At 48.7% G+C, this 27,464-nt stretch overlaps 2 protein-coding genes across 15 annotated transcripts in view; one reads left to right on the top strand and one right to left on the bottom strand.

Moving 5' to 3' along the window:
• Window positions 1-16,371, top strand: part of ACACA (acetyl-CoA carboxylase alpha) — a 101,074-nt gene extending 84,703 nt beyond the window's left edge. For all 6 annotated transcript variants that reach the window (XM_074556951.1, XM_074556949.1, XM_074556947.1 and 3 more), the window contains 6 exons: window positions 3,034-3,211; window positions 3,811-3,923; window positions 10,133-10,287; window positions 10,528-10,698; window positions 13,391-13,527; window positions 14,360-16,371. In XM_074556951.1, the coding sequence (XP_074413052.1) occupies window positions 3,034-3,211; window positions 3,811-3,923; window positions 10,133-10,287; window positions 10,528-10,698; window positions 13,391-13,527; window positions 14,360-14,486 (881 nt within the window). In that variant the 3' untranslated portion in view covers window positions 14,487-16,371. The remainder of the gene's footprint in view (window positions 1-3,033; window positions 3,212-3,810; window positions 3,924-10,132; window positions 10,288-10,527; window positions 10,699-13,390; window positions 13,528-14,359) is intronic.
• The window catches only part of AATF (apoptosis antagonizing transcription factor), a 39,570-nt gene continuing 27,134 nt past the window's right edge, over window positions 15,029-27,464 (bottom strand). The window contains exons 12-14 of one of the 9 annotated variants that reach the window (XM_074556962.1): window positions 19,514-19,577; window positions 18,445-19,462; window positions 15,029-18,341 (exon numbers count right to left, since the gene is read on the bottom strand). In XM_074556962.1, coding sequence (XP_074413063.1) covers window positions 19,514-19,577 — 64 coding nt within the window. In that variant the 3' untranslated portion in view covers window positions 15,029-18,341; window positions 18,445-19,462. Of the gene's footprint in view, window positions 18,342-18,444; window positions 19,578-27,464 lie in introns of all 9 variants that reach the window. The other 8 variants (XM_074556957.1, XM_074556961.1, XM_074556958.1 and 5 more) reach the window with 8 other exon arrangements.

The following is a 27,464-nucleotide window of genomic DNA, read 5'->3' on the forward strand; positions in this document are numbered from 1 at the left end:
ACAGAAAGGATCCCAAAGGATGCACGGGGACAGAAAGGATCCCAAATGATATTGGGAAATAGGATCCAAAATGATATTTTGGATCTCAAAAGATCCACGGGCACAGAAAGGATCCATGGGCACAAAAAGGATCCACGGGCACAGAAAGGATCCCAAAGGATGCACAGGGACAGAAAGGATCCTCAGGCACAGAAAGGATCCAAAAGCATCCATGGGCACAGAAAAGGATCCACGGGAACAGAAAGGATCCAAAAGGATCCATGGGCAAAGAAAGGATCCCAAAGGATCCTCAGGCACAGGAAGGATCCCAAAGGATCCTCAGGCACAGAAACACTTTCCTGACCACCTGCTGGCACCTGGGAAATGAAATCCCTTCCTGATCCCACCCTGGAGCTCTGAGAAAGCATCAGGTTCCCCCAGTTCCTCTGCCTCTCTCCCTCTGCCCTGTTCAAACAATTAGTGCTGCTCTTCTCTGCACTTCACCTGAGTAAAATATACACCCGTGGCAGGAGTGAAAAATGTATTGCTAATTACACAATTATTTTATTATGTAGCACTAGTAAAAAATGTCTAGTAAAGAATTAATTCAGTTAAAATAATTTGAATCAAGCAATTATTTTCTTAACACTAGAATTAGCTGAAAGTACTTCAAGTGGTTTATTACTAGCACTACATAATAAAATAATTGTATAATTAGTAATAAATTTGTCACCCCTTTTGAGTCTTTTTCTTTGCTCAGGACAAAGGGAAAGGTTGGAGTTTTGTTTGTTCTCACTCCTCACTGTCTCTGCTGGGATTTATGTTTATTCCCAATTAGAGGGAATAAATTGTTCTTCCTTTTGTCAGCATTTGATACCTCCTAAATAACATGAAATTCCTTTTCTTGGGTGTTTGGGCAGTGACCTTGGAAATGAAATGCAAAGATCCTATCAGTGCCTGTGGTACTAATATATATTCTTATATATTTGACATATATATATTCATATATAAATTCATATATATATATATTCATATATATATATATTTATAATATATTATATGTATGTATTTATATTTATATAAATATTAAATATAGAGGAGTGTTTCCCAAAGAGTTAATTGCTTAATTATGTTCATGTTAATGCTTAACACTAAAATGAGGGTTAAATGACAAAGGCACCTTGGCTTTTCTCCAGGGATAGGAGGATTTTAGATGAATAAAAGTGTCTCAGTGTTCCCAGACTGTTCCTGTTGCAGCAGGTGTGAGTACATAAATGCAGATCTTTTATTTTCTCTGCACTGGTATTTTAATGAGGCAAACTGGAGGGTCCAAGCAAAAACCCAACTGATGGAGTGGGTTGGAAGAGATGAGGGATGGATTCCTGCAGTGTCTCAGGACAAAGCCCACTGAAAATTGTGCTGCTGTTTGTGGTGAGCCTGAAGGAGAGCAGGCATTGTGCAGGTGGTACAAGGGGTAGTGACATGAAATTAATGGGGAGGGAGGGGAAGTTTGGCTGAGTTCTGAGGGAAATCTCGTCTTTTGGGCTGTGGAAATGCCCCTAAAGAAGCAGATTTATGATTTGGGGTTTCTAAATGGGAGCTTTCAACAGCACTGTGGGAGAAACAGTCCTGTGTGAACAAAGAGGTGGGCTAGATGAGCCTAATAACTGTTTTTCATTTCTTGTATTTTGATTTAATACTTGTAGATATAATTATATGTAACAAAAAATATATATTCGAGAGTGCCCGTTTCCATTACAAACTGTATCCATTAGAAACTATATCATCTCATAGAAATTCTTCTGCCTTCCCTTTTTCTCTTTTATTTAAATCACCTTTGGGGCTGATATTTTCAATGTACTGTCTTTACACAGTGGAGTTGTTCTTATTAATTTTGAGCAAAGTGCCTTAAACAAATTTTAATGGAGGAAGAGCGGAGTGCTGTTCCCCATCCCTCTCCACACACATTTTTATGAAGATCTGGAAGAGCTCTGCTGCCCTTAGGTGCATTTTATTCACATTACACGAATTGTGGAGAGGTCTGGGGTAGTGAGTCTGAAATTGGGCAGTGCAGATGTAGCCAGGCTGATTCCCCAAACTGTGGGAATGTTTGTGGGATGGGGAGGCAGGGATGGATCATCCCCAGGGCACCTCCAGTCACTGGAGCAGTGACTCCAGGCTGTTTGTCCCTGTCCCAGCAATGCTTGACCATCTCTGTGTCCATCCCCAGCTGTGCCTGTGTCCATCCCCATCCATCCTGACCATCTCTGTCCATCCCAGCCATTCCTGGCCATGCCTGTGTCCATCCCAGCCATATATGACCATCTGTGTGTCCTGTCCATCCATCCTGACCATCTCTGTGTCCATCTCAGCCATTCTGACCATCTCTATGTCCTGTCCATCCATCCTGACCATCTCTGTGTCCATCTCAGCCATTCTGACCATCTCTATGTCCTGTCCATCCATCCTGACCATCTCTGTCTCCTGTCCATCCATCCTGACCATGTCCATGTCCATCCCCAGCCATGTCTGACCATGTCTGTGTCCATCTCCAGCCATTCCTGACCATCTCTATGTCCATCCCTTCCAACCTGACCATCTCTGTATCCCATCCATGCATCCTGACCATCTCTGTGTCCACCCCCAGCCATTCCTGATCATCTCTGTGTCCTGTCCATCCATCCTGACCATCTCTGTGTCCATCCCCAGCCGTTCCTGATCATCTCTGTGTCCATCCCCAGCTGTGCCTGTGTCCATCCCCATTCGTCGTGACCGTCTCTGTGTCCTGTCCATCCATCCTGACCATCTCTGTGTCCACCCCCAGCCATTCCTGATCATCTCTGTGTCCGTCCCCAGCTGTGCCTGTGTCCATCCCCATCCATCCTGACCCTCTGTGTGTCCTGTCCATCCATCCTGACCATCTCTGTGTCCATCCCAGCCATGCCTGTGTCCATCCCAGCCATACCTGACCATCTCTGTGTCCATCCCAGCCGTGTCTGACTGTCCGTGTGTCCGTCCCCAGCCATGTCTGACCATCTGTGTGTCCCTGCCCAGACATGTATGACCAGGTGCTGAAGTTCGGCGCGTACATCGTGGACGGCCTGCGCGAGTACCGGCAGCCGGTGCTGGTGTACATCCCGCCGCAGGGCGAGCTGCGCGGCGGCTCCTGGGTGGTCATCGACCCCACCATCAACCCCAGGCACATGGAGATGTATGCTGACAGGGACAGCAGGTACACACCTCTGCCTGCAGGGACACTCCTCGTGGCCTGGGTGGTTTCCGTGGGGTTGGACATGTGGGGCCTCGTCTGTGTTTTTGGCATGGAGAAAGTGGAGCTAAAAATTCCTCCAGTCTCCCAGATGGAGGAGGAATTGAACATCTGACTCTGTGTTTTTAGAAGGCTAATCTATTATTTTATGGTATTATATTAAAGAATGTTATACTAAACTATACAGATATCACAGATATTTACAGACGGCTTAACACTGAAAAAGCTGTGGCTCCCGCCAGAGTCCTGACACAGCTGGACTGTGATTGGTCATTAAATAAAACCAGTTCACATGGTGGATAAAGAGTCTAAACTACATTCCAAAGTAGCAAAACACAGGAGAAGCAAATGAAATAATTACTGTTTTCATTTTTCTCTGAAGCTTCTCAGCTTCCCAGGAGAGGAAATCCTGGCGAGGGGATTTTTCAGAAAATATGACAGTGACAATTCTCCCTTTGTCCTGTCTCCCTCCCCGTGCTTTCCAGCAGGGGTTGAACCATTCAGTTTAGTGTCTGATGACACAAGGCCAGGTGCAAGAAGTGCTTTTCTGTTTTCCCCTGCAGGGGAGGGATCCTGGAGCCCGAGGGCACGGTGGAGATCAAGTTCCGCAGGAAGGACCTGGTGAAGACCATGCGCAGGGTGGACCCCGTGTACATGCGCCTGGCCGAGCGCCTGGGTACGTGGCACAGCCCCTGGGCACCCCCGGGGGCAGCTCAGCACTGCTTTTCACTTTTATTTACTGACGGTTTTATTTGCTGACAGTTTTATTTGTCTGACTTGGGAAGAAAAGCAGTGAGACCACGGTGGGTGTGTGTGACCGTGTGCTCACAGGGGTCTGAGGGTGAGGGAAGAGATGAGGATCTGACTCCACGTTTCAGAGGGCTTGATTTATTATTTTATGATATATATTACATTAAAACTATACTAAAAGAATAGAAGAAAGGATTTGATCAGAAGGCTGGCTAAGAATAGAATAGCAAAGAACGATGACAAAGGCTCTGTCTTGGACTCTCTGTCCGAGCCAGCTGACTGTGATTGGCCATTAATCAGAAACAACCAACATGGGCCAATCACAGATGCACCTGTTACATTCCACAGCAGCAGATAACCATTGTTTACATTTTGTTCCTGAAGCCTCTCAGCTTCTCAGGAGGACAAATCCTAAAGAAAGGATTTTCCATAAGAGATGTCTGTGACAGGTGTGTACCTGTGAGATGGCGCTCATGCACGCTCAGCATACCCAGGGTGTGGAATATTGTGGGGTTTTGAGCTGATTTCTCTTTTTTATTATATTTTATTGACTGGGTCTCACAACAGACCCTCACTGCAGATGCTTGGGTCTAATTTCCAGCCCAGCAATTGCTCAGCTCACTAAAGGTTTGTGGGCCAAGCCTTCAGTGAGCGTTGTTTCACGTAAGGAAGGGTTTGATCAGAGACATTTGGGCTGCTGGACTGTCACTGAGTGTCTGGGGTAGTTTGCAGTAATGATATCTGTGTGCTCTTCAGCTCCAAGGGAATGAGGAATGGTGTCCATGTCTCTGTGAGCAGGGCTCAGTGCTGGGTTGTGTTATTACCACTCCGAGTGATCCCAGCACCTGCTGTACACTCAACATCCCAAAATACAGAGTGTTCAGCAAAATGCACTTAATATCAGATATGTTCTCTCTTGGGGGAATAGGCTTTTTAAATAGTCCTTTACTGGCTCTTACTGTAAGAGTATAATCTTACAGAGCCTCCTTTTACCTCCAAAATTGACTACATTTCAGTGGAGGGAGAAGCGTGCCATGTGGGTATGGCTTGAATTTATAAAGCCTTTTGGGATCCTTCAGGAGGAAAAGTGTTCTGCAAATGACTGATAAATCCTGGCTATTGCTGCAGTTACATTTTATTATTTGGCTTTTTTTTTAAATTTATGGCAGGGCAACAATTTATAAACAAAACAACCCTCCTGATATGCCTCGGGAAGGGAATAGTAACGGGTGAAGGGTGAGGGGTGCCCTGGGATGGTGGAAGGTGTCCAGTTAAATGATCTTTAAAGTCCTTTTCAACTCAAACCATTCTGTTATTCCATTACTTAAATCCCAGTTTTAAAGTCTGCAGCTGCAGCAAGGAGGTTATTTTCAGCAAACCTCACTTTTGGCCTCTGTCAGATTTGACATTGTGCCTTTAGGAGCAAAGGGACAGCGACCACCCCAAACCATGGGGACGCAGCTCAGGACTGCAGGGAGAGGGAACAGAGCATCACCTTCACTCCCCTCTGTGGCTGCAGGACACCTGCAGGCCTCCCCTGAATCTGTGGGACACTGAAAAAACCCACAAGGGCAAAGATGGGAGAGTTTTCTGCCAACAGCCTCACAAACCCAGCTCCATGTGAGGAGCCAGGAGCCTGATCAGGGCTTTTCCCCCTGTTCCTCTGCAGGGTAATTACTCCCAGCAAACTCCATACACTTTAATTAAAATGACTGCAACACAAGAGCGAGTCACTTACAACTGTACACAGGGAGAGCTCTAAAAGCTTCAGTCACTGATAAGCATCTCCCTGAGATGGATGTAATTGCTGCCAGCACCGCCTGATCATCGCTGTTGTTTTGCCACTAATTCCATACCAGAGCAGCAGAGCCAGGATTGCAGGACACACTGAATTGCATAATTTTTTTCCCTTTTTTTTTTTTCCTTTTTTATTTTATTTTTTTTTTTGCCGGTTTTCTTTCTGGCCAATTTAAAATTTGTCAAAGTCGGTCTTCTTCTGGATCACTGCCCTTTGATATTTCGCGCACTCCATTTGCCACAAACAAGCCGCAGGGCCGCGGTTCATGCTGACTCCAGCAGAAGCAGAGAAAGCTCCATTTATCTTACACTGCCTGCTGAATTCTTACTCATTAGCTGGGGGTTCACTGCCTCTCTTTAACCCCTGAGTGGCTGTCATCCCTGCCCGCAGCTCTGGGGAGCAGCACCGCGAGCTGCTCTCCCCCAGCCCACGCCGGGCTGGACGCGGTGCTTGGGGAGCTATTGAATCATTTGACACAAATCTGTTCATTATCAATTCTGCAGTGGCGTCGCTGAAATGTTGATTAGCCCCCGTGGTTTATTAAAGTGTCACTCAGGGTTGGGCTGCTCCAGCAAGGGGAGACAGGGTGGCCCTGGCCCAGGGCACGGCCCCACGTGGGCAGGGACATCCCACAGGTGTGCAGGGAGCACCCAGAAATGTGGCAGCGGGGCAGCCTGCAAGCCTTGGGCCACAGTTTAAAATAGAGACACTCAATTTTATTGTTTTATTACAATTGGACTAAAACATGTAGTGAAAATGAGCCTCATTGTACAGATGCTGTGTCAGAGGTGCGGGGAAATGGGTGCAGAAATGGGGTGGAATGTGGGTGAGAGGAATGGAGAATGGCTCCAGTTACAGCAAGGCTGGCTATTGCATTTCCATGTTTCTTGTAGGGAAAAGGCAGCATCCAGCCATCACCTGATGCACATTGTGATAGTGGGATGTCCTTGCTGGTCCTGTGAGGTGTTCTGTGTGCTGAATGCACCTCTGGTTTCATTTATTTCATTTATTTTATTTATTCCATTTATTTCATTTCCTAGGGCAGTCAGTCTGTGCTGCTGGGGCTTGGTTCACACCTTACTTGAGTATCCAAACTGCCTTTAAATTTCCAAATAATGAGTGAACACTCAAATATTCACCACTCAGCTCCACTTCAGCAAAGCAGTTCCTCTCTGGAAATGAACATTTTGGGGTGCAGGACCAGAACTGACCCTCACTGCCAGTTTTTCAGGAAAACCAGGGAGGAACACTGCTCTTCTGATCCCACCTCTCATGGGGTGCTGGATAAACACAGGTTGTAACTTGGTTTTGTGGGTGATGCTGTTTCAGCAGCTGCATCCCTGTGCCGGTGCTGCTGCATTTAAATTGGTGTTAATTCACACTCACAGGCTCCCAGAGCAAGCTCTGCTTTCTCTCAGCCCCTCCTTGGCACTGGGATATCCTCCCAGAGGGGCTGGGGTTGGAATTTTATTGGAATTGTGTCCCTGCCACACTTGAGGTGCTGGGAAATGAGACCTGAGGAGCAAAGGGAGGGGAGGGCAGGGTGGGAACCACAGGGATCTGTGCAGGGATATTTGCAGCCTGTGCCACGGGCTGCTGTGACCTTCACTGGCTGTTCATGCTGCACCTTTCTGACATAAATCCTGCTGAATATTTAGTGAAGCAATTACAGCCTGTCTCATTTAAAGAAACAAGAGACAATCCAAAAATGCCTGTCTCTCCGGGGACGTGAGTGGCTCCCTGTGACCTTCCCTCTCCCCTCTGGCTGGGGGAGTTTCTGGGCAGCCTGGACACCTTTGGCATTTTTGCTGAATTTCCTGGAATCCCAGGATGGCTGGGATTGGAAGGAGCCCTCAAGCCCATCAGGGACACCTTCCATTATCCCAGGTGCTCCCAGCTCCATCCAGCCTGGCTTGGGCACTGCCAGGGATCCGGGGAGAGCCCCAGCTGCTCTGGGCACCTGTGCCTCCCACCCTCACAGGAGGGAATAAATTTGTGTCTGGCACTGTTTTGCACAAGGCAGGAGCAGAGGAGGTGAGGTTCAGGTGTGAGGCTGCTGCTGCAGGTGTGGAGTGAGGTGGGACCCCAGGCTGCTGCTTTCCCAGGGCACCTTTCCAGCCTGGTTAGGGTGCTTCTGCTGCTGATTGAAAAAGAAGAGAGCAAAGCTTGTGGGAGCAGGAGGTGCTGGGTGCTCCCTGCCCTGGGGCTCTGGGGGTGTTGGAGCAGAGCTGAGATGATTCCCAGCCCCTTCCCATCCCAAGCCATGGTGCCAGGGCTGCTGCATTCCAACAAAAAGGTGCCATTCCCTGGCCCTGCAGAGCCTGCCCTGTGTTCCCTGCCAGGCCAGGAGGGTCCCTCCTGTCCCTGGTGCTGCCCCACCTGTGAGTGCCAGCTCTGTCCCCATGGAATGGGGCTGTCTGGAGCACTGCTCCTTTTGTTTCCCTATTGATTAGCAGCCAATCCATACCTGGAGGTCTATAATGCTCCTATGATTTAAACTTTAACAGTTTCATTAACTGTCAAGTACCTCTAGAGCAAAGGAATCCCATATTTTAACTCCCCTCTCCTTGCCAGGATAAGATTTGTGGAAGGAGACTTCTTTTTTTCCCTTTTATTATATTTTTTTTTTTACCTTAAGAAATAAATAAATAAATACCAGGCTTTCTGAAAAACCCTGAGGCCTCGAGATCTGACTAGGAAAGAAAGAAAACCATTCCAAGATATTTAATTGTACAGGGGGCTTACGGGATTGATCGAGAGCTTAGCTTTTTACAATGGTGCAGTGAATAAGAAATGCTCCTGACAAACGATCGATGATGGGATAATCACTCTTTATCCCCCCTCCTCATTGTTACCTTCTTTCTTCCAGGAGAACAGGGTTCAGAAGTCAAAAATCTTTATAGACGCTGCTTTTAAATTAAGCAGAAAATAGACATTGACATATTTGTTAATCTCACCTAAATCATTACTGGGCCTGCCTGGGTGGACTCGGTGGCAGGGGCTGGAATTCACCAGCAGGGCTGCCCTGAGTGCCTGTGCTGCCATTGAAACCAGGGAGCCTGGGCCCTCAGCCTGGATAAATACAGATCATTTTTTATTCTGAAGGTTACGAGGGGAGCTTCTCTTAATTAAAACCTTCTTACTCGCATCTGAAGGGTTAGGTTGCATTTATATTGGTGGGCACAGGGAAAGCATTCCTTCCTTGGGAAGGATCTCTGTCTGGAGGGGTTGTGCCTTGGAGAAATACATATATGGGGTGTGTGAGAGGCACTGAAATAATACAAATATTGGGTGTGTGAGCAGGTACTGAAATAATAACATATATGGGTGTGTGAGCAGGCCCTGGGGTGCTCAGGCCACTGGGCAGCTCCTCCCTTTGGTCCAGCAGCCTTGGATCATCGTGCCTGTGGGAATGAGGTGTGGAAGGAGCAGCAGAACCCTTGGATGGAGCCCCAGGATGCTGTCCCAGCTCCCAGCTGTGGTTTAGAGGCTTCCTGAGCACACATTAATATCTGAACTCATGCTCAGGAGCCTGTGCTGGAATCTCCTTGCATGGATTTGTCTGTGAGGATCACCCTCTGTGAGCGCCTTTGGGCCCAGTGGCAGTGAATTCCAGCCTTGGATTGTGCACTGGGTGAGGCTGCTCCCTCCTGGGGTTTCTGTAAAGCTTCTGCCCAGTGGTTTGAGCTGGGTTTGTGGGCTTGGGGGTGCTCTATCTGTGATTGCAGAGCCCCTGAGAGTTCTCCTAAAGGAGAGCTCGCAGTGGTGGAGGTGGTGTGCCATGCTCTGTGTTTCCTGCTAAATGAGCAGCAGTGTTGGGACATTATTCTCTTTTAGGAGTAAGCCCTGTAAATGTCACTTAATTGATGGCTTAGATGGTTGGCATTTAAATGGAGCAGAGTTTCCATGGTGAAAACACCCTCAGAGCCCTTGCCTGAGTCTCTGTGGCACAAAATCTGGGCTGGAGCAGGGATTTGCTGGGCACTGCTGGGAGCTGATGCTCTGGGGCTTGGCCTTTGGCTTTCCCAAGTGCTGGACTGCCTGGAACTGCAGCCCTGAGCTTCCCCAGGGTCTGATCTGTGTGTGGTTTTGGGTACCCTGAGCTTCCCCAGGGTCTGATCTGTGACCCCTGAGCTGTGTGTGATTTCAGGCACCCCCAGGCTTAGATCTGTGTGTGGTTTTGGGTACCCTGAGCTATCCCAGGGTCTGATCTGTGTGTGGTTTCAGGTATCCCTGCAGTCTGCTCTGTGTGTGGTTTTGGGTACCCTGGATTCTGATCTGTGTGTGGTTTGGGGTACCCTGAGCTATCCCAGGGTCTGATGTGTGTGTGGTTTCAGGCACCCCCGAGCTGAGCCCGGCTGACAGGAAGGAGCTGGAGGCCAAGCTGAAGGAGCGGGAGGAGTTCCTGGTGCCCATCTACCAGCAGGTGGCCATGCAGTTCGCTGACCTGCACGACACCCCCGGCAGGATGCAGGAGAAAGGAGCCATAACCGTGAGTGACCTGGGCAGGGGGCTGGAGCCAGAGCCTCTGTGAGCCTGTGGAGCTCCTGGGGTCCCACAGCTTCCCTGGGCAGGGGGCTGGAGCAGAGCCTCCATCTCCATGGACAGCCCCTGGTGGGACAGGGTGGGATCCCCGGGGGAGTCTCCATGGAGTCCCAGCCTGGGTTTTAATTTGGGAACGAGCTGTGTCTGTTCCTGCCGTCCCTCACTGCTGTCCCCGTGCCCCGGGCAGGACGTCCTGGACTGGAAAACCTCGCGCACGTTTTTCTACTGGCGGCTGCGGCGGCTGCTGCTGGAGGAGGCCGTGAAGAGCAAGATCCACGAGGCCAACCCCGAGCTGACGGACGGGCAGATCCAGGCCATGCTGCGCCGCTGGTTCGTCGAGGTGGAGGGCACGGTGAAGGTCAGTGTGGGCTGGGGGCATTGACCACCCTGACCCCCTGCCAGCGTCTATTTTATTTTATTTTATTTTATTTTATTTTATTTTATATTTTATTTTATATTTTATTTTATTTTATTTTATTTTATATTTTATTTTATTTTATATTTTATTTTATTTTATTTTATTTTATTCTTTTCTATTTTATTTTATTCTTTTCTATTTTATTCTATTTTATTTTATTTTATTTATTTTATTCTATTCTATTCTATTCTATTTCATTCTATTCTCTATTCTATTTTATTCTAATTTCATTCTATTTTATTTTATTCTATTCTATATCCTATTCTATTCTATATCCTATTCTATTCTATTCTGTTTTATTCTCTTCTGTATTTTATTCTATTTTATTCTGTTCTACTTCATTTTATTCTGTTCTATTCTGTTCTATGCTATTTTATTCTATTTTATTCTATTCTACTGTTCTATATTTTATTCTATTTTATTCTATTTTGTTCTATTCTTATATTTTTTCTATTTTTTCTATTTTATTTTATTATACTTTTTCTATATTTCTATATTTCATTCTATTCTATTTCATTCTATTTTATTTTATTCTATTTCATTCTATTTTATTCTATTCTATTTTATTCCATCTTTTCTATTTTTTCTATTTTATTCTATTTGATTTTATTTTACTTTTTCTATATTATTCTACTTTATTTCTCTGTTTTTTCTATTTTATTCTATTCTATTCTATTTAATATAATTTTATTTATTTTGCTTAATTTAATGTATTTAATAATTTAATTTTCCTTTGTTACTCTATTACTTTATTTAATTTTATTTCTTTTGTTTATTTATTTATTTTATTTTACTTTATGGTACTTTATTTTACTTTGCTACTTTATTTATTTTACTTTATTTATTTTATTTATTTTACTTTATATTTTAAATGTCAGTGTTTTATATTTTAATTCTATTTTTTTCGTTCTGTTTTTGAAGTCCCCAACACGCAGGGGTTCCAGGGAAGGGGGGATGTTCTCTGGAGGGCAGCAGCCTTTCCAAGGTAGAGCCTGAGCTCTCCAAAAGCAGGCAGCTCGTTAGCTAATACATTACACCAATCAAGGAGAGTTATCTTAAGCCACAATTAATCTGCTCCCTGGCATATGTTGATAGGGAAGCATCATGCTGTTTCTTAATTAAAAGCAAACGGATTAAAAATGATTAATAAGAGTATTAAATATTCTCCTAAACGAAAAGCTTTGGGATTCTTGGGTAAATGGAGCTTTCCACAGGTCTGGGGCTGTGCTGCAGCTTCCCGGGCTGGGCTTTCCCCCCTTCCCTGGAAGCTGCCTTTGTATGCAGGGACTGTTTGCTGCCTGCCAGGGGCACGGGCAGGGAGCAAAACTCCGAGTTCCAAACCTTAATAAGGAGAAAAACAATGAAATAAGCAAAATCTTGAAGTGACATCACCGGGCTGAGACAATCAGAGACATTGAGTGAAAGGAAATGAAATAATCCTGGGGTTTCTGAAGTGTGTCAGGGGCTGGGATGGGCTCTGACACCAAAATTCCTCCCTGGCAGGGTGGGCAGGCCCTGGCACAGGTGCCCAGAGCAGCTGGGGCTGCCCTGGATCCCTGGCAGTGCCCAGGACAGGCTGGGCAGGGCTGGGACAGTGGGAGGTATCCCCTGTGCACAGCTCCTGACAGGAGGGGACAGCCAGGGAACAGGGACAGAGGAGAGGGAGCAGCCTCAGGCTGGGCCAGGGGAGATCTGCGTTGGATATTGGGGAAATTCCTCCTTGGAAAGGAAATTCCTGCATGGAAAAGGGAAATCCTCCATGGAAAATGAAATTCCTCCCTGGGAAGGGCTGCCCAGCCCTGGCACAGCTGCCCAGGGCAGTGCTGAGTCCCCATCCCTGGAGGAGGGATTTGAAATCCCTGTGGATGTGGCACCTGGGGCCACGGTCAGTGGTGGCCTGGGCAGTGTGGGGAATGGTTGGACACGGAGGCCCCAGAGGTTTTTCCAGCCCCAATGACTCTGTGACTCCTGGCTCTGTGTCCCAGAGGTGCCACCACGGTGTCACCACCCCCAGCTCATTGTCATTCTGCCTTTGACTTGGTTAGTGATAACAGAGAAGGATAGTGCACCTTTAAATGAGGAGCTTTGTGTTTAATTACCCAAATAAAATGACATAAATATGAATGAGTGCTAATGGCAGTACTTGCTTTTCCGGAAACCATTAACAAAACGATTCTTAAATGATTTGTAAAGAAAATGAGAGGAGAGGAGAGAAGGCTGTTAGGGGCTCACACTCTCCTGAGTTATTACACAGTCAACTATCTAGCAAATATCAGGTGAAATGATCTTGTGAAAGGCACAAAGGGGGTTGTGGCTGAGGGTCCAGGCACTCCAACCTGCTGATGATTTAGCACTGGGACAATCCCTGCAGCAGCTGCATGTCAGGTCAGCCATGTTCCACCAGAACTTGGGGAGCTGATAACCAGGGAAGCTGGGATTTATCTGGGACAGCTCAGCTCGTTCCCTGCAGCACTGACCAAGCACCTCCTTGGTCCCCTTCCGTCACATTTATGGCAGGATGCAAAGGAAATGGATAATCCTTGACCTTGTGCTGATTGTTAGGTGTGTTTGTGGGGTGAATCTGGGCAGTGGCAGGGCTGGGTGCAGGCTGAGCTGTGGCATTTTGGTGCAGGCCTACCTGTGGGACAGCAACAAGGACCTGGTGGAGTGGCTGGAGAAGCAGCTGACGGAGGAGGAGGGCGTCCGCTCGGTGGTGGAGGAGAACATCAAATACATCTCGAGGGATTATGTGCTCAAGCAGATCAGGAGGTGAGCAGGGAGGGTGGCAGCAGGGCTGGCGGCAGAGTGGGCACGCACTGAGGGTGCAGGGCTGGCTGCAGAGTGGGCACACACTGAGGGTGCAGGGCTGGCTGCAGAGTGGGCACACACTGAGGGAGCAGGGCTGGCTGCAGAGTGGGCACGCACTGAGGGAGCAGGGCTGGCTGCAGAGTGGGCACACACTGAGGGAGCAGGGCTGGCTGCAGAGTGGGCACGCACTGAGGGTGCAGGGCTGGCTGCAGAGTGGGCACACACTGAGGGTGCAGGGCTGGCTGCAGAGTGGGCACACACTGAGGGAGCAGGGCTGGCTGCAGAGTGGGCACACACTGAGGGAGCAGGGCTGGCTGCAGAGTGGGCACACACTGAGGGTGCAGGGCTGGCTGCAGAGTGGGCACGCACTGAGGGTGCAGGGCTGGCTGCAGAGTGGGCACACACTGAGGGAGCAGGGCTGGCTGCAGAGTGGGCACACACTGAGGGAGCAGGGCTGGCTGCAGAGTGGGCACACACTGAGGGTGCAGGGCTGGCTGCAGAGTGGGCACACACTGAGGGTGCAGGGCTGGCGGCAGAGTGGGCACACACTGAGGGTGCAGGGCTGGCTGCAGAGTGGGCACGCACTGAGGGAGCAGGGCTGGCTGCAGAGTGGGCACACACTGAGGGAGCAGGGCTGGCTGCAGAGTGGGCACACACTGAGGGTTCCCCAGCCCAGCAGGGTCCTGAGGGAGCTCCCAGGGCTGTGCCCACTCCCAGCCCCACACTCCATCCCCCTGGAATCGCTGCTGGGGGCTCTGGATCTGCCTCACTCTCCCCTCTGTGCTCTCCACAGCCTGGTGCAGGCCAACCCCGAGGTTGCCATGGATTCCATCGTGCACATGACCCAGCACATGTCCCCCACGCAGCGGGCCGAGGTCGTGCGGATCCTCTCCACAATGGACTCTCCCTCCTCCACGTAAGAGCTGGGGCTGCTCCCGGCCCTGCCCGGAGTGGGAACTGCCCTTGGTGTGCTCGGGAGGCTCCGGGAGCTGCTGCAGGGACACCTGCACTGTTCCGGCCCAGAGGGAGCGTGTCCTTTGGCAGGGACACGAGGCAAACGTACAAACACGAGCGGAACGGGCCCCGCCGGCCTCCTGTACCTTATTTATTGCTCAGAGCGGGGCTGGGCGCTCCGGAACCGCGAGGCCTTGGCGCGGCAGGGCCTGCAGGGACACCCCTGTCCCTCCTGTCCTTCCAGGGACACCCTGCCCCTGCAGGGACCCCCTGCCCTCCTCCCCTGCTCCCCATGCCCGGCGGCAGCGGCAGCTCCGTGCTGACAAGTGCCAATGTCCCCCCGTGCCCGCCCCTCTGTCACTGGTGATTCGTGTGTCACCCTCTGTCAGTGGTGATTTGATTTGTGTGTCCCACGTCTGTCCTGTCTCCTAGGTAGAGGAAAACCAGCCTTTAGCTGCTGTGGCCGTGCCCCCAGGAGGCTCCCCAGGGCTGTGAAGGGTTTTGGGGGCAGGATTTTGGGGGCTGTACCCCCGTGGCTTTGCCTTTGTGCCCAAGTCCTTTAGAGCAGGCTGTGAATTTTGTGAAAGGCCCTTCTGGGAGGGGGCACAAGAGACCAAAGTGCAGCTGCTCAGCGTTTCTGCTCTCCCTCCCGTGATGTTTTCAGGGCTAACAGTGCTCATCCCTCCCTGAGGGCAGCTGAGGTGAGGCAGGAGAAGGGACAGAGCCAAATCCCCCAGTGGGGCTGGAACTGCAGAGGGAAATCTCAGTCTGAGGATCTGAGGAGAGCTTTCTCCATCATCCTGCCCTGCCCCAGAGCTGGCTGGGCATGGCTGGGAGGGGCCACTCTTACCTGGAATGTGACAAATGTTGGGTTTGGAATCTCATGGCAATGGTCAGGAAGAACTGGGTGGCAGCTGCCCAGGTCCCCCCAGGCCAGCCCACATCCCCAACTTCTTTGTACATGTTTTTTTATGTAATAAAAGCTCCGAGAAGCTGCAGTGCTGGAGGGAAGCACAGCCCAGCCCTCACACACAGCTCCTGCACAGGGCTGGGCTCTCCGGGCTCACCAGTGACGGTCCTGGAGCAATCTCAGATTTCACAGCCCCTCCTTAGTCCAGCAGGAAGGGCTGTAGGACAGAAGTGTGGTACAGAAGGGCTGTTTGAGGAGAGAATGAATCAATGATGCTGCCAGTGCCTCTCCCCTGTCCGTGTTTGCTCCTGAAGTGCAATGCAGCCCTTCTGCCAGTGCTGCCAGTGACTGGAGGTGCCAGCCCGGGGCCGCTGCTCCCCTGCCCGTGGCCAGCAGAGCTCGGCCACCCGCAGGACTTGCTTTTTCTTAATAGTTAAGAACCCTAATTTGATTCAAGAGATTTTTTGTTTTCCACTAGAGCCCCCTGAACAAGCCCCAAAGACGCTTTTGCTTACGCCAGGGTGGGCTGCAGCAGGACACACAGACAGAGAATGTGTCAGCCAGGCAGGACCGGGACTGGTGGGCTCTCCCTGTCCCCAGGACCCCCCGTGGTGGTGCCACCCGAGTCCCTTTTGCAGGACCTGTGTGGGAGGGTCCCTGTGCCCACAGAGCAGCCCCCACTGCAGTGTTACAGCACCGGCTCAGGCCTGGCCTCACCTGGGGCTGCAGCAGCTCCAGAGCATCCCTTGGGTGGCACCGGGCTCTGGCAGTGCCCGGGGGGCTCTGGGCCTGCTGGGGCTGTGGCAGCAGCACCTGAGATGGCCCCAGGTGGGTTTGGCGGGGTCACCGGGTGGGGGGAACCCCCTGGGTACGAACGGTTCTCGCTGGTGCTGAAGTATTTCACTTACCTCAATTTCTTTTAATAAAAAGAATGAATTACAGCTCTGCTGCTGCTGTGAGTGCAATCTGTCGCCCCTGGCCTGGGGAGCTGAGCTTTGCCTGAGGCCAGGACTGCAGAGAGGCTCTGTGGGACCCTGCCCTGAGGTCGCAGCTCATCCCACAGCTCTGCCCCATCCCAGGTGTCCCCAGGTGTCCCCAAGCCCGATGGTGGCCTCTCCCCATTCCCATCTTCAACATCACAGTCAATGGGACAGGCAGGGAGAAAACCCCAAACCCCAGTGGCTGCTGCTGAGGTGGGAGAACCTTGGGGCCCTCTTGCAGGGCTGTTTTGGGGCAGGGAAGGCTGCACTGGATGATCTTGGAGGCCTTTTCCAGCCTCATTCGTGCCCTGCTCAGCAGGAAAGGCCCAGCAGGACTTTGGCTGAAGGATGGCCCTGGGAGCTGATGCACAAACACCTTTGGAGGTGTCCCCATGAAAGGTGAGATTTAAATGTGCCCACATGAACCACCACAACTCCAGCAGTTGATTTTTGCACATTTCTCAAACCAGAATCCTGATAGTTAAAATTTGGGGGGTGGTGAGGGGACAGACCCTACTGAACTCCAGCATCACGTTTAAAACTCTTTAGCCTAAAATATCTCCCTATTAAAATGCCAAGAAAAGACATACCAAAGCTGTAAGCTCTCCAAAGCCCAAGATCAAAGTGCCATCATCTTTTAATGTAAACCTTTTGTTGCATCAACAGTCTTAAGAGGGATGAGAGACATCAAAATAAAAACTGAGACAAACTGGGGCTTTGTAGCTGTTTTTTGTTTTAGTCTCTTCTCTCAATTTGGGCCATGAAATAGGTCAGCTCCATTACTGATCAGCCTTCCCACAAATATTTAAAACAAATTGAATTGCACACCCAATACCCATCACAATTACGCCAGGCACAATAACTAAATTAGCAATTCAACAAAATAATTGGAAATGCGATTCTCTCCATTCCAGAGCCTCCCCCAGGGCCCTGGCCGATCTATGGGGGGAAAACTCTGCTTTACTAATTCTGCAGCTAATTAGAGACACACTTGTAAATGAAGTTGTTTGTCTGAAAGTTGAAATTGTTGGCTGTGGCGGGGTTGGGGGGAGAGGATTAACACAACCCTCTGTCCCTCCCTGTGCACAGCCCATCCCCAGAACACCTCCAGTGCTCTGCCAAGGTGCAATGCCCGTTTGTGGAGGTACTAATTAGCAGCTGGATCATGAATTAATACAGAATTAATATTCTGTTGTGGGGGGGGGAAAGAAGGGAAGATCTCACTTGCTGTTAATTGGCAGCTTTAGGAAAACTTGGTGGAAACCACCCTGGTGCTTTCTGTGTGCCCAGGGAGCTGTGCCCGTGCTGGGCACCATCACCATCACCTGGGGACACTGTGGGGGTAAAGCAGCTCCAAAATATCTGTTGGATTTTTGGGGAGGCGCTGTCCCCTCTGCTCCTGCTGTGCCACCACGCCAGAGCCCCTCGGGGCTGCCCTTTGCCAGCAGCACTTCTACACCAGGCACTGTGTGAATCCCTTTCCCTGCAGCACTGCACACCAGGCAGTGTGTGAATCCATTTTCCTACCTTTTCCTGCCCTTTTCCTGCAGCATTTCCACACCAGGCACTGTGTGGATCCCTTTTCCTGTTCTTTTCCTGCAGTATTTCCACACCAGGCACTGTGTGAATCCCTTTTCCTGTTCTTTTCCTGCAGCATTTCCACACCAGGAATGTGTGAATCCTTTTTCCTGCAGAATTTCCACACCAGGAGTGTGTGAATCCCTTTTCCTGTTCTTTTTCTGCCCTTTTCCTGCACACCAGGCAGTGTGTGAATCCATTTTCCTACCTTTTCCTGCCCTTTTCCTGCAGCACTGCACACCAGGCAGTGTGTGAATCCTTTTTCCTGCAGGATTTCCACACCAGGAGTGTGTGAATCCCTTTTCCTGTTCTTTTCCTGCCCTTTTCCTGCACACCAGGCAGTGTGTGAATCCCTTTTCCTGCAGCCCCTGCACACCAGGAGTGTGTGAATCCCTTTTCCTGCCCTTTTCCTGCAGCCCCTGCACACCAAGGCAGTGTGTGAATCCCTTTTCCTACCTTTTCCTGCCCTTTTCCTGCAGCATTTCCACACCAGGCACTGTGTGAGTCCCCTTTCCTGCCCAACCAGCAGCCCAAGGTCAGCACTGCAGCGGGGCCGTCTGTCCCCCTCTGTCCCTCTGTCCCTGCCTGTCCCCGTGTCCCCCAGGCTGTCCCCGTGTCCCCAGCCCAGGTGGAGGCAGGGCAGGGATGGCAGAGGCTGCTGGAACGCTGATAAGTGAATTCCAAAGCGCTGCTCGGGCTCTTATCTGCTCCAACAATACCGAGAAGTTATCACTGGGCGAGCGCTTCCGTTCCCCTATAACATCACAGCCAGAAAGGGAAGGGAAAACCTCCTTCAGAAGGGTTTGGGGACAAAGCAGAGAATGCAGAGCTGGCTCTGCTCCTGGGCTGCCCAACCCCTCTGCCTCTGGTTCTGACCCATGGAGCAAATCACCAGCTCTGTACAAGCCAGGAGAGTTTAAGCAGAATAATAATTAGTTGTCACTAACTATTCATTCTACTAAAAAAGTAGAATTTTGGCGGTTTTGGAATGGAGGCTTGGGGTCCCAACATGGAGGAATTTGGGGGTGCTTTGTCCTTCTTGCTCCTTTTTCCTGGCCTCCATGTTCTGGGTGATGGTGGCACTTTTGGATTGGTTTAAGGTAGGAACACACTGTCTAACACAGGTGACAGGTATTGGAAAATTGCTGTAAATAATGTTATTGGGAAATTATTGTAAACAAATTACACATAGTTTTTAGTATAAAAGACAACACTGCCTCTGAGGGCAGTCAATGTGCCTCTGTGTGACCTGCTGGACAGACCTCAGCAGCCAGGGAAAGAATTTTATAGAAAACAGAATAATAAACAACCTTAAAAACCAGAACAGAAGAATTCTGACTCCTCCTTTGCCTGCCAGGCTGGGAAAAGAGACTTTCTAAGGCATCTTGGGGTCGTTCTGACCACAGAGATTCTGCTCCTGGGCAGCCTGAGGGAGCAGCTGAGGGCAGCAGAACACAGCAGCTCAATCCAGCCCCAATTCTGCTCTGCTTCTTCTCCTTTGTGACAGCAGGAGCTCAATCCAGCTCTAATTCTGCTCTGCTTCTTCTCCCTTTGTGACTTTTCCAAACAGGGACCGGTACAGCTCCGTCCTGGGGAAAAAAGGGAGAGGGAAAAGTCACTTTCCAAGGTCAAAATGGAACCAAAAAGCTGCCACAAACCCTCCACTCCTTCAGCAAAGGCCTGGTGTAATTAAAAATGCGTTTGAGAATCTTTATTAATAAATACAGGCAGAGGTATGAGCCCAATCCCAGGCAGGGCAGAAATATGGAAATATTGCAGTGTGCCTGGATATTGGATCTCCAGAGAATGAGGGTTTCTATAAGTTTGCCCTTTACAGACAGGCTCTTCAAGTAAGAAAACAAGATTGAATATTTTAATAGGATGTTGGGGCCGTGAGGAGGATTCAATCACACAGCCAACGTGGGGCTGTAATTTAGTTTTCATACATTTTCTTGGACAGTACTTGAAAAACAATGAAAATGACCCAGCAACAAGATTCCAATTAATATCCCATGTGCAGCAATTCTGATAACAGGAGCAAATTTCCCTTAAAAAAAAATTAAAAAAGAAAAGTGGGCTGGTGTTATTTATCTTTAATTTTAGAGGCAGAGAACGTGAGCTGGGAGAAAGGAGGGATGTTCATAAAGCAGGAATTTCTGGGATGGAGGGAAGAGCTGGATTTCCTCTCTCTGCAGCTCCTAAAGCCTCTTGGCTGCTCACTTGAGGGGAATGTTGGGCACACAATGGGATTTTCCCTTCCATCACAGCAATATTTGGGTTTGGGCCTATGTCATGAGAATTCCTGGGGTTTTTATCCTCATTTCTGTGGGTTTGGTGCTCTCTGTGGGTACAGGAGCTCAGGGATGGATGCAGGTTTGCTCCAATCCCACAGATTTTAAATCAACAGCCGTTTCTCAGGCAAGCAGGGCCTGGGGAGATCTCAGGGAGGAATTTTGTGTTTGCTGGCACTGACATGGGAACTGCAGGTTTGGGGGTCAGGGGGGTCCCTCACCCTCCTAGGAATGGGATGGAGCAAAATCCCAATGGAAACTTCTGGAAAATGACACAGCAGGGACAGACAGCCTGGCACAGTGACAAGAGAAGGACAGAAACCAGGCCACCCCAAAACAGGGCAAACATTTCACCCTGAAAATCAAATATTAAATATCAAACACCCCAACCCTTTCCCCCCTCTCCTCATCAGGCTCCCTTTCTCCTGCAGCCTCTCCCCTCAGCAGGATTTAACCATGCACAGAGCAAAACTCATCAATCCTGCAGGTTTAACCTTGTCTGTGTCTCAATTCACCAGGGTAAGTGCACATTTTAATACTTCCAGCCCCCTTAAGGCTATGCATAATGAACCTGGATTTTGGTTAAGAAAATATCAAATTTCCCTCCTCCACCCACAGCAATGGCAATAATGAACCTGGATTTTGGTTAAGAAAATATCAAATTTCTCTCCTCCACCCACAGCAATGGCCCAGCAGCAGCCAGGGGTACCTGGGGCTGGCACAGGGGAGTGAGGGAATCACCTGGGCTGGGATGAGCTGGGCAGGGGATCGGGCACAGCTCCAGCCAGGCTCTCCCCTGAATTAAAATTGAACTCACCCTTTATTGCAACCCACAAAAGCAAGTAATGAGCACTAACATTTTTATTTCTTTTAAACTGTCATTTAGGCTGCAGAGGGGATAATTACCTATTTCCACTGTAGTAAGGTTTTATCACCCTTAGTGAGGCATTTTCTAATTTAATATTTTTACTGTATTATCATAAAACCTGTTTCTGGAAAAAATGATCAGGAGCCACACAGCCATTTGCCATAAAACATGTGTGTGTGAGAACCTTGGCTTAATTATTTATGCATCCAGAGGCAGGGATGGCCCCTCCCCATTGGACTCTGCTGCTTCCAGGTCAGCAACAGCATTAAACAAATTTAAATAAAAGCAGCTACAGCCAGCCCAGGTGCTGAGAGTGGCTCTTGCCCCTCCAGGCCCCAGGTGTGGCTACCACAGACATTTTACAGGCACAACACGGAGAAAGGAGTGCCCTGGATGAATATGAACAGCACATCTCACAAATCTCCATCAAGCATCAAAATATAAATCCCAAAAACTCTCAGCAGATCCCCAGGAATCTCCTGTGCCCCCCTGCAGCAGCAGCAAAAATTCCAAGGGGACACCAAACATGAGCTGCACATGGGATGGGAGCAGCCAGTGCTGGGCTGCTCTGTGCAATTAGTCATGTTATTCCCTTTTTAAAAACATAAAAACATAAATATATTTAGAAATATAAATACAAATATATTTAGAAATATAGATATATTTGTAAATATAAATGTAAATATATACAATATTTTATGTAAATATATATTATTATATATAAAATATATAAATATATATTATTAAAATATATATTTTTATATATTATATATATTTCTATATATAATATATTAAAATAATATATAAAAATATATACTATTATATATAAAATAAAATAATATAGAAAATAAATAATATAATTATATTTATACATTATATTATAATTTTATATAAATATATTCATATTTATTAAATATATTTATATATTAAGTATCGATCTATATATAAATATATATTTATTAAATATATTTTTATTTATTAAAATAGAAATATATAGTTCTGTAAAGCTGAGGAAGAATAATATTAAGGGGGAAATTCAGTTTCTAGGGGGTGGTTTTTTTATTAAAATAGCAATAGAGCTCCAGTCACTGCTGTGCTCTTCAGTAAAAACACCCTCCAACCAATTTCTCTGCCTTTTCCCAAGTACCTTTTACTTCTTCTCTTCTTCTACCCAAAAAAAAAAAAAAAAAAAAAGATAATTTAGAATATGCCACAAGCAGTACTGAAATGAGTACAGCCCCCATTCCTACTGCCATCCTCCACTGGGAACTATGAATTTTTAATTCACAAAAACTGGAAAAGAAGATGGAACAGAAGCACCTGTGGAAAACACAGCTCCTGATGGGAACTGGAGCTGGCTGATGGTTTCCTTGGAAAACTTTCTGTTTGTACCAGGCTGCTCAGAGCAGGGGGATGCTGACACCAAATCTGGGTTCGATCCATGGATCATTCCCTGAAGAACTGCCCTGGATGATCCACGTGCTCCCTTCTGTGAAATGTTCTGCCCAGTGTGTGAAACTCTGATTAAAGTGTCCAGCAAGCACAGCAGGTACCAGGAAGACAAAACAAATCTGAAGCCTTAAATGTCTCAATACAAATGAGTATTTCCTTAAAAAAATGAAATGAAAGGAAGAGGAATTCCAGAGGAGCTTGGTTTGCAGCACTCACTGACCTCCTGCCCAGCCCTGGGCTGGATATACTCTGGGGCACAGGGGAGCCTCTCACACCCTGAGTTTGGTGCCAGTGCCATTCCCACACTCTGGGGCACAGGGGGAGCCTCTCCCACCCTGGTTCTGGTGCCAGTCATATTTATACACCCATGGGGCACAGGGGAGAATCTCACACCCTGAGTTTGTTCCCAGTCCCATTTCCACACTCTGGGGCACAGAGGAGCCTCTCCCACCCTGGTTTTGGTGCCAGTCATATTTATACACCCATGGGGCACAGGGGAGCCTCTCCCACCCTGGTTTTGGTGCCAGTCCCATTTCCACACTCTGGGGCACAGAGGAGCCTCTCCCATCCTGAGTTTGGTCCCAGTCCCATTTCCACATTCATGGGGCACAGAGGAGCCTCTCCCACCCTGGTTTTGGCCCCTGTCCCATTGGTCCCACAGCAGCACAAAGCACAGGAGATGCAGAGCACCAGCAAACACAGGCAGCCCCAGCAGCTCCCGTTTCCCCAGGACCTCCATCAGTGCCTCCCAGGCTGCCAGGGATGGCTGTTGGAGCAGGGCAGGCTCTGGGAGTGCCCTGTGCAGAGGGAGCCATTCCTTGTGCTCCTCATATCCCGAGGACGATTTCTCCCTTTCACAGCTTGCCTGCTCCATAACAGATTTGATGCAGGAGAAGACAAATTGTCTCACAAAGGAAAAACGACAAATCATCTCACAGCCCTTAACAGGTTATTTTTTTTTTCCCCTTTTAAGAGGGAAATTTCCATAGCAGAGGCTCCTGTGTGTTTGCCAGGGATGTCAAACATCAGCTGTGGGGACAGGAGGGGCGCACCCAGTGTCACCAGTGGGGTGACACAGAGCCCAGTGTCACCAGTGGGGTGACACACAGCCCAGTGCCACCAGTGGGGTCACACTCAGCCCAGTGCACCCAGTGCCACCAGCTGGGTCACATCCAGCCCAGTGCCACCAGTGGAGTGACACACAGCCCAGTGCCACCAGTGGGGTCACACACAGCCCAGTGTCACCAGAGGGGTCACACACAGCCCAGTGCAGCCCCTGCTGCAGCACCAGCCCTTCCCAAAGCCCTGGGGAGGGCCATGGGTGCCACTCTGCACCTCCAGGGCTCACCAAGCCACAGGCTGGGGGGATTATGAATAAAATCAGGCACGGAGAGAGGAAATTCCAAGGCCAGGTTGGGCACTGGGCTGGAGCAGCCTGGGACAGAGGGAGGTGGTGATGGCACTGGGTGGGCTGGAAGCTCTCTCCCAGCCAAACCAGTCAGGGATTCTGGGATTGCAAAGCTGTGGTGCCTCAGGATGCCCCCAGGCAGGCTCAGTCTCACAGGATAAGGTTTTTCCTTTGGTTCCAGCCTGCCCTCCCCTTGTTTCCCAAGCAGGACATCCTCTCTCCTCCTGGACAGACCTGGATGCATTTTCCCCACACCAACAGGGTCCCTGGGGTCTGTGCCATGCAGCATGAGCTGCTGGCTCAGTTCTCCCAGCAGGAAGGGCTTTGCTTCCTCCCAGGAATTCCGTGGTGCTGAACACCCTGGATTGACAATCGCAGAGCCCAAATTCCTCCATTAATCTGCTCTCATGGTGTTTTAATACCTCAAGTACAAAGTGAGCCAAGTTAAAGGCTGGTATCTCACCAACCTTTTTTTTAATTTTTTTTTTTTATTAAACTCCTATGTCATAGAAGTAAATTAATCTTTTAATACCAGGATTTCCTGCTACGTACCCCCCTCTGCTTGCTGTGACAAAGCAGCTGCACTGAAGGGAGAATGCTGATTGGGAAAATGCACAGAATGCACAGGGCCTGCCTGGATGCAGGGAAAGGCTCTAATCCAAAGGCAGCTGGATGATCTGGCTGTGAATTCAGGCTCCCAGCAGGGCCCTGGGGACAGGGGGGCATTTCCTGCCCTTGGATGGGGCACTGAGGGAAGGGATTCCCACCTCACATTGTGGGGACACTGCTTGGATTGAGCCCCTGATCCCCTCTGATCTGGCTCACAGAGGATGCACATTCCTCCTCCCCAACGAGATCCACTGCTGAGGCACAACCCTGTCACAGACATCTCTTATGGAAAATCCTTTCTTTAGGATTTGTCCCCCTGAGAAGCTAAGAGGCCTCAGGAACAAAATAAAACATTGATTATCTGCTGCTGTGGGATGTAACAGGTGCATCTGTGATTGGTCTCATGTGGTTGTTTCTAATTAATGGCCAATCACAGTCAGCTGGCTCAGAGAGTCCGAGACACAAACCTTTGTTATCATTCTTTCTTATTCTATTCTTAGCCAGCCTTCTGATGAAACCCTTTCTTCTATTCTTTTAGTACAGTTTTAATGTAATATATATGATAAAATAATAAACCAAGGCCTCTGAAGCATGGGGTCAGATCCTCATCTCTCCCTCACCCTGTGAGCACACGGTCACAGCACCCAGCCTGTACAAAATGGGATCCATTGCTGCAAACCCCAGTGGAACTGCAGTGTGTCCTCATGTCCTGCTGTCCCTCGTGCAGGAGAGGCCCCTGGGCTGCTCAGAGCCCTGTGCCAGGGTTAATGATGATGTATGGGTGCCCTCCCCCCCGGGCTGTGGGGAGGGGTCACACTGCCAGCCTGGGTATCAACAGCAAATTACAAACCATGTCAATCCCAGCTAATGCACAGCTGTAATCCTCTTTAACAGAGATCAAATCAGTGCCATGAGTTATGTTCATTCTGTAATCTGATAAGAAATAGAGTGAGCCTCTAATAAAAGAGTAATGAGAGCCCTTAATGATGCTGTTAAAAGGTAGTGCCAGTTAAAATACTGCTGTTGTTCCAGCTGATTAGATCACTGTTGCATATTTGCACAATCTTGTTTTACCTGTCACAATAACCTGAGCTGTCTGGGGAGATAAAGGTGTTGGGACCAAACCTCTGTGTCCTTAGAGGATGTCTCTCCCTGCAAGGCACTGTCCTCCAGAGGTGAAATGGGGATGTTCATCAGAGTTTGCAGGGATCTGACACCAGCCCTGGCTTTGGAGTGTTCACAGGGACAGAGCTGGGGGTGTGTGTCACAGCCACAGACAGACAGACAGACAGACAGACCCATTTCACACCCAGCACTGGGAAACCCCTCCCAGCACAGCTCAGTGCCCTGCTCAGCACAGGGGAATTAATTTGGGGTCTTGCATTTTAAGTGCCTGACCAGAAACAAATAAAACTGGCTCAGAGCACAGTCACACCTCTGTGAAGTGCACACGTGCATTTCCAATCCTGCAATTCCCACTTGCCAACAACAGAATTACCTGCCTCTGCCACAAAGGGAAGCTGTTATCAGTGCTGCTCCCCTCTGCAGCACACAGGCCTGGCCTGCTCTGCTTAATTCACCTGCAGATGCTGAATTCTTCCTGCCCTGTGTGGTCCAGCTGTGTCTGGACACAGATACTGTGGCTCATGCCAGAGAAATGAGCTCTGATTTTCAAACCAATGACTGAGAGCAGCAGATCTGTTCATGTGGGGATGGCTGAACCAAAACACCCACAAAAAGCTGATTTTCAGACTGCCACTGCAGTATCTGGGATGTGTTCAGTGTATGGATGCAAACACAAATGGTGTAAACTGGGAGGAAGACAGAAATTAACACCCAGCTCTTCACAAGAATTCCCACTCAAATGTGCAAGGGCTGCTGCTAAGAGGAGGCAAGAATCTGTTCCCACCTGGAACAGGACATGAAATTATTGTCCTAAATCACAGCAGAGGGAAATTCCAGCTACAATTAGGACTGTATGGCTGGAGGAACAGCTTGGAGCTACCACATTTCCTTCTGTGGTGAGAGGATCCAAACAATGCTGAAAAAATCAGAGCAGCTGGGCTTTGCTCTCACTTGAAAAGGAAAAAAAAAAGAGAGAAAAAAACCCAGAGTAAAGCAAGTCAGGGAGAGATGAAACAGCACAGGTGCTATGGACACAAAACTCCTCATCCATAAGCCCCTGCAATCCCCCAAAAGGCAGCAGGTATTTGGTTTCCTTTTCACAAACAGACAAATGACATCTCTCCCTCACAAAGCACAAACATGTTCCACAACCCAGGGGAAAGATGTTTCTCAAGCTTTCTCCATCCATTCACTGGAAAAATTATTCCACCTCCTTCCCCCCAAACTGCTCAGCTTGTGGAGATTTGGGTTTAAGGTATTGCTGGAGAAATAAGGGTGGGGATGTGGGAGAGCTGTCTGCAAACCATGCACAGAATTCCACTTTAGTGTTTTCTTTACTAATTACCACATTAAAACCTTACAGCCTTCCAATAAAACTCTGTACTCTTTAAAGAGAGATAAACACAAGCAACATAAAAGTCCTGAGTGAATCTTGAGAGAACTATTGCAGTTATTAACTGAGCTAAGGAAATGCACATTACCCAGAACATAGGAGTTGCCATTTCTGTTAGAACAGAAGCTCTTTTTAAGCTCTGATTCCACCTGAAGACACCAGGTGGCTGAGCTGTGCATTCCCAAACTGATTCCATGAAATGGGGAAATGTCAACATTTAGGACTTTTGAAATTAGAACTCCTAATTTAAAATTAGGAGCTCTAAAGCAGGAATCAAACCCTGGGTGCTGAGATTTATGACAATTCCTGGTTTGTACCACAGTAATTACA

This window comes from Zonotrichia albicollis, chromosome 22 (assembly GCF_047830755.1).
Source record: "Zonotrichia albicollis isolate bZonAlb1 chromosome 22, bZonAlb1.hap1, whole genome shotgun sequence".
In the NCBI taxonomy this organism is placed as follows: Eukaryota; Metazoa; Chordata; class Aves; order Passeriformes; family Passerellidae; genus Zonotrichia; species Zonotrichia albicollis.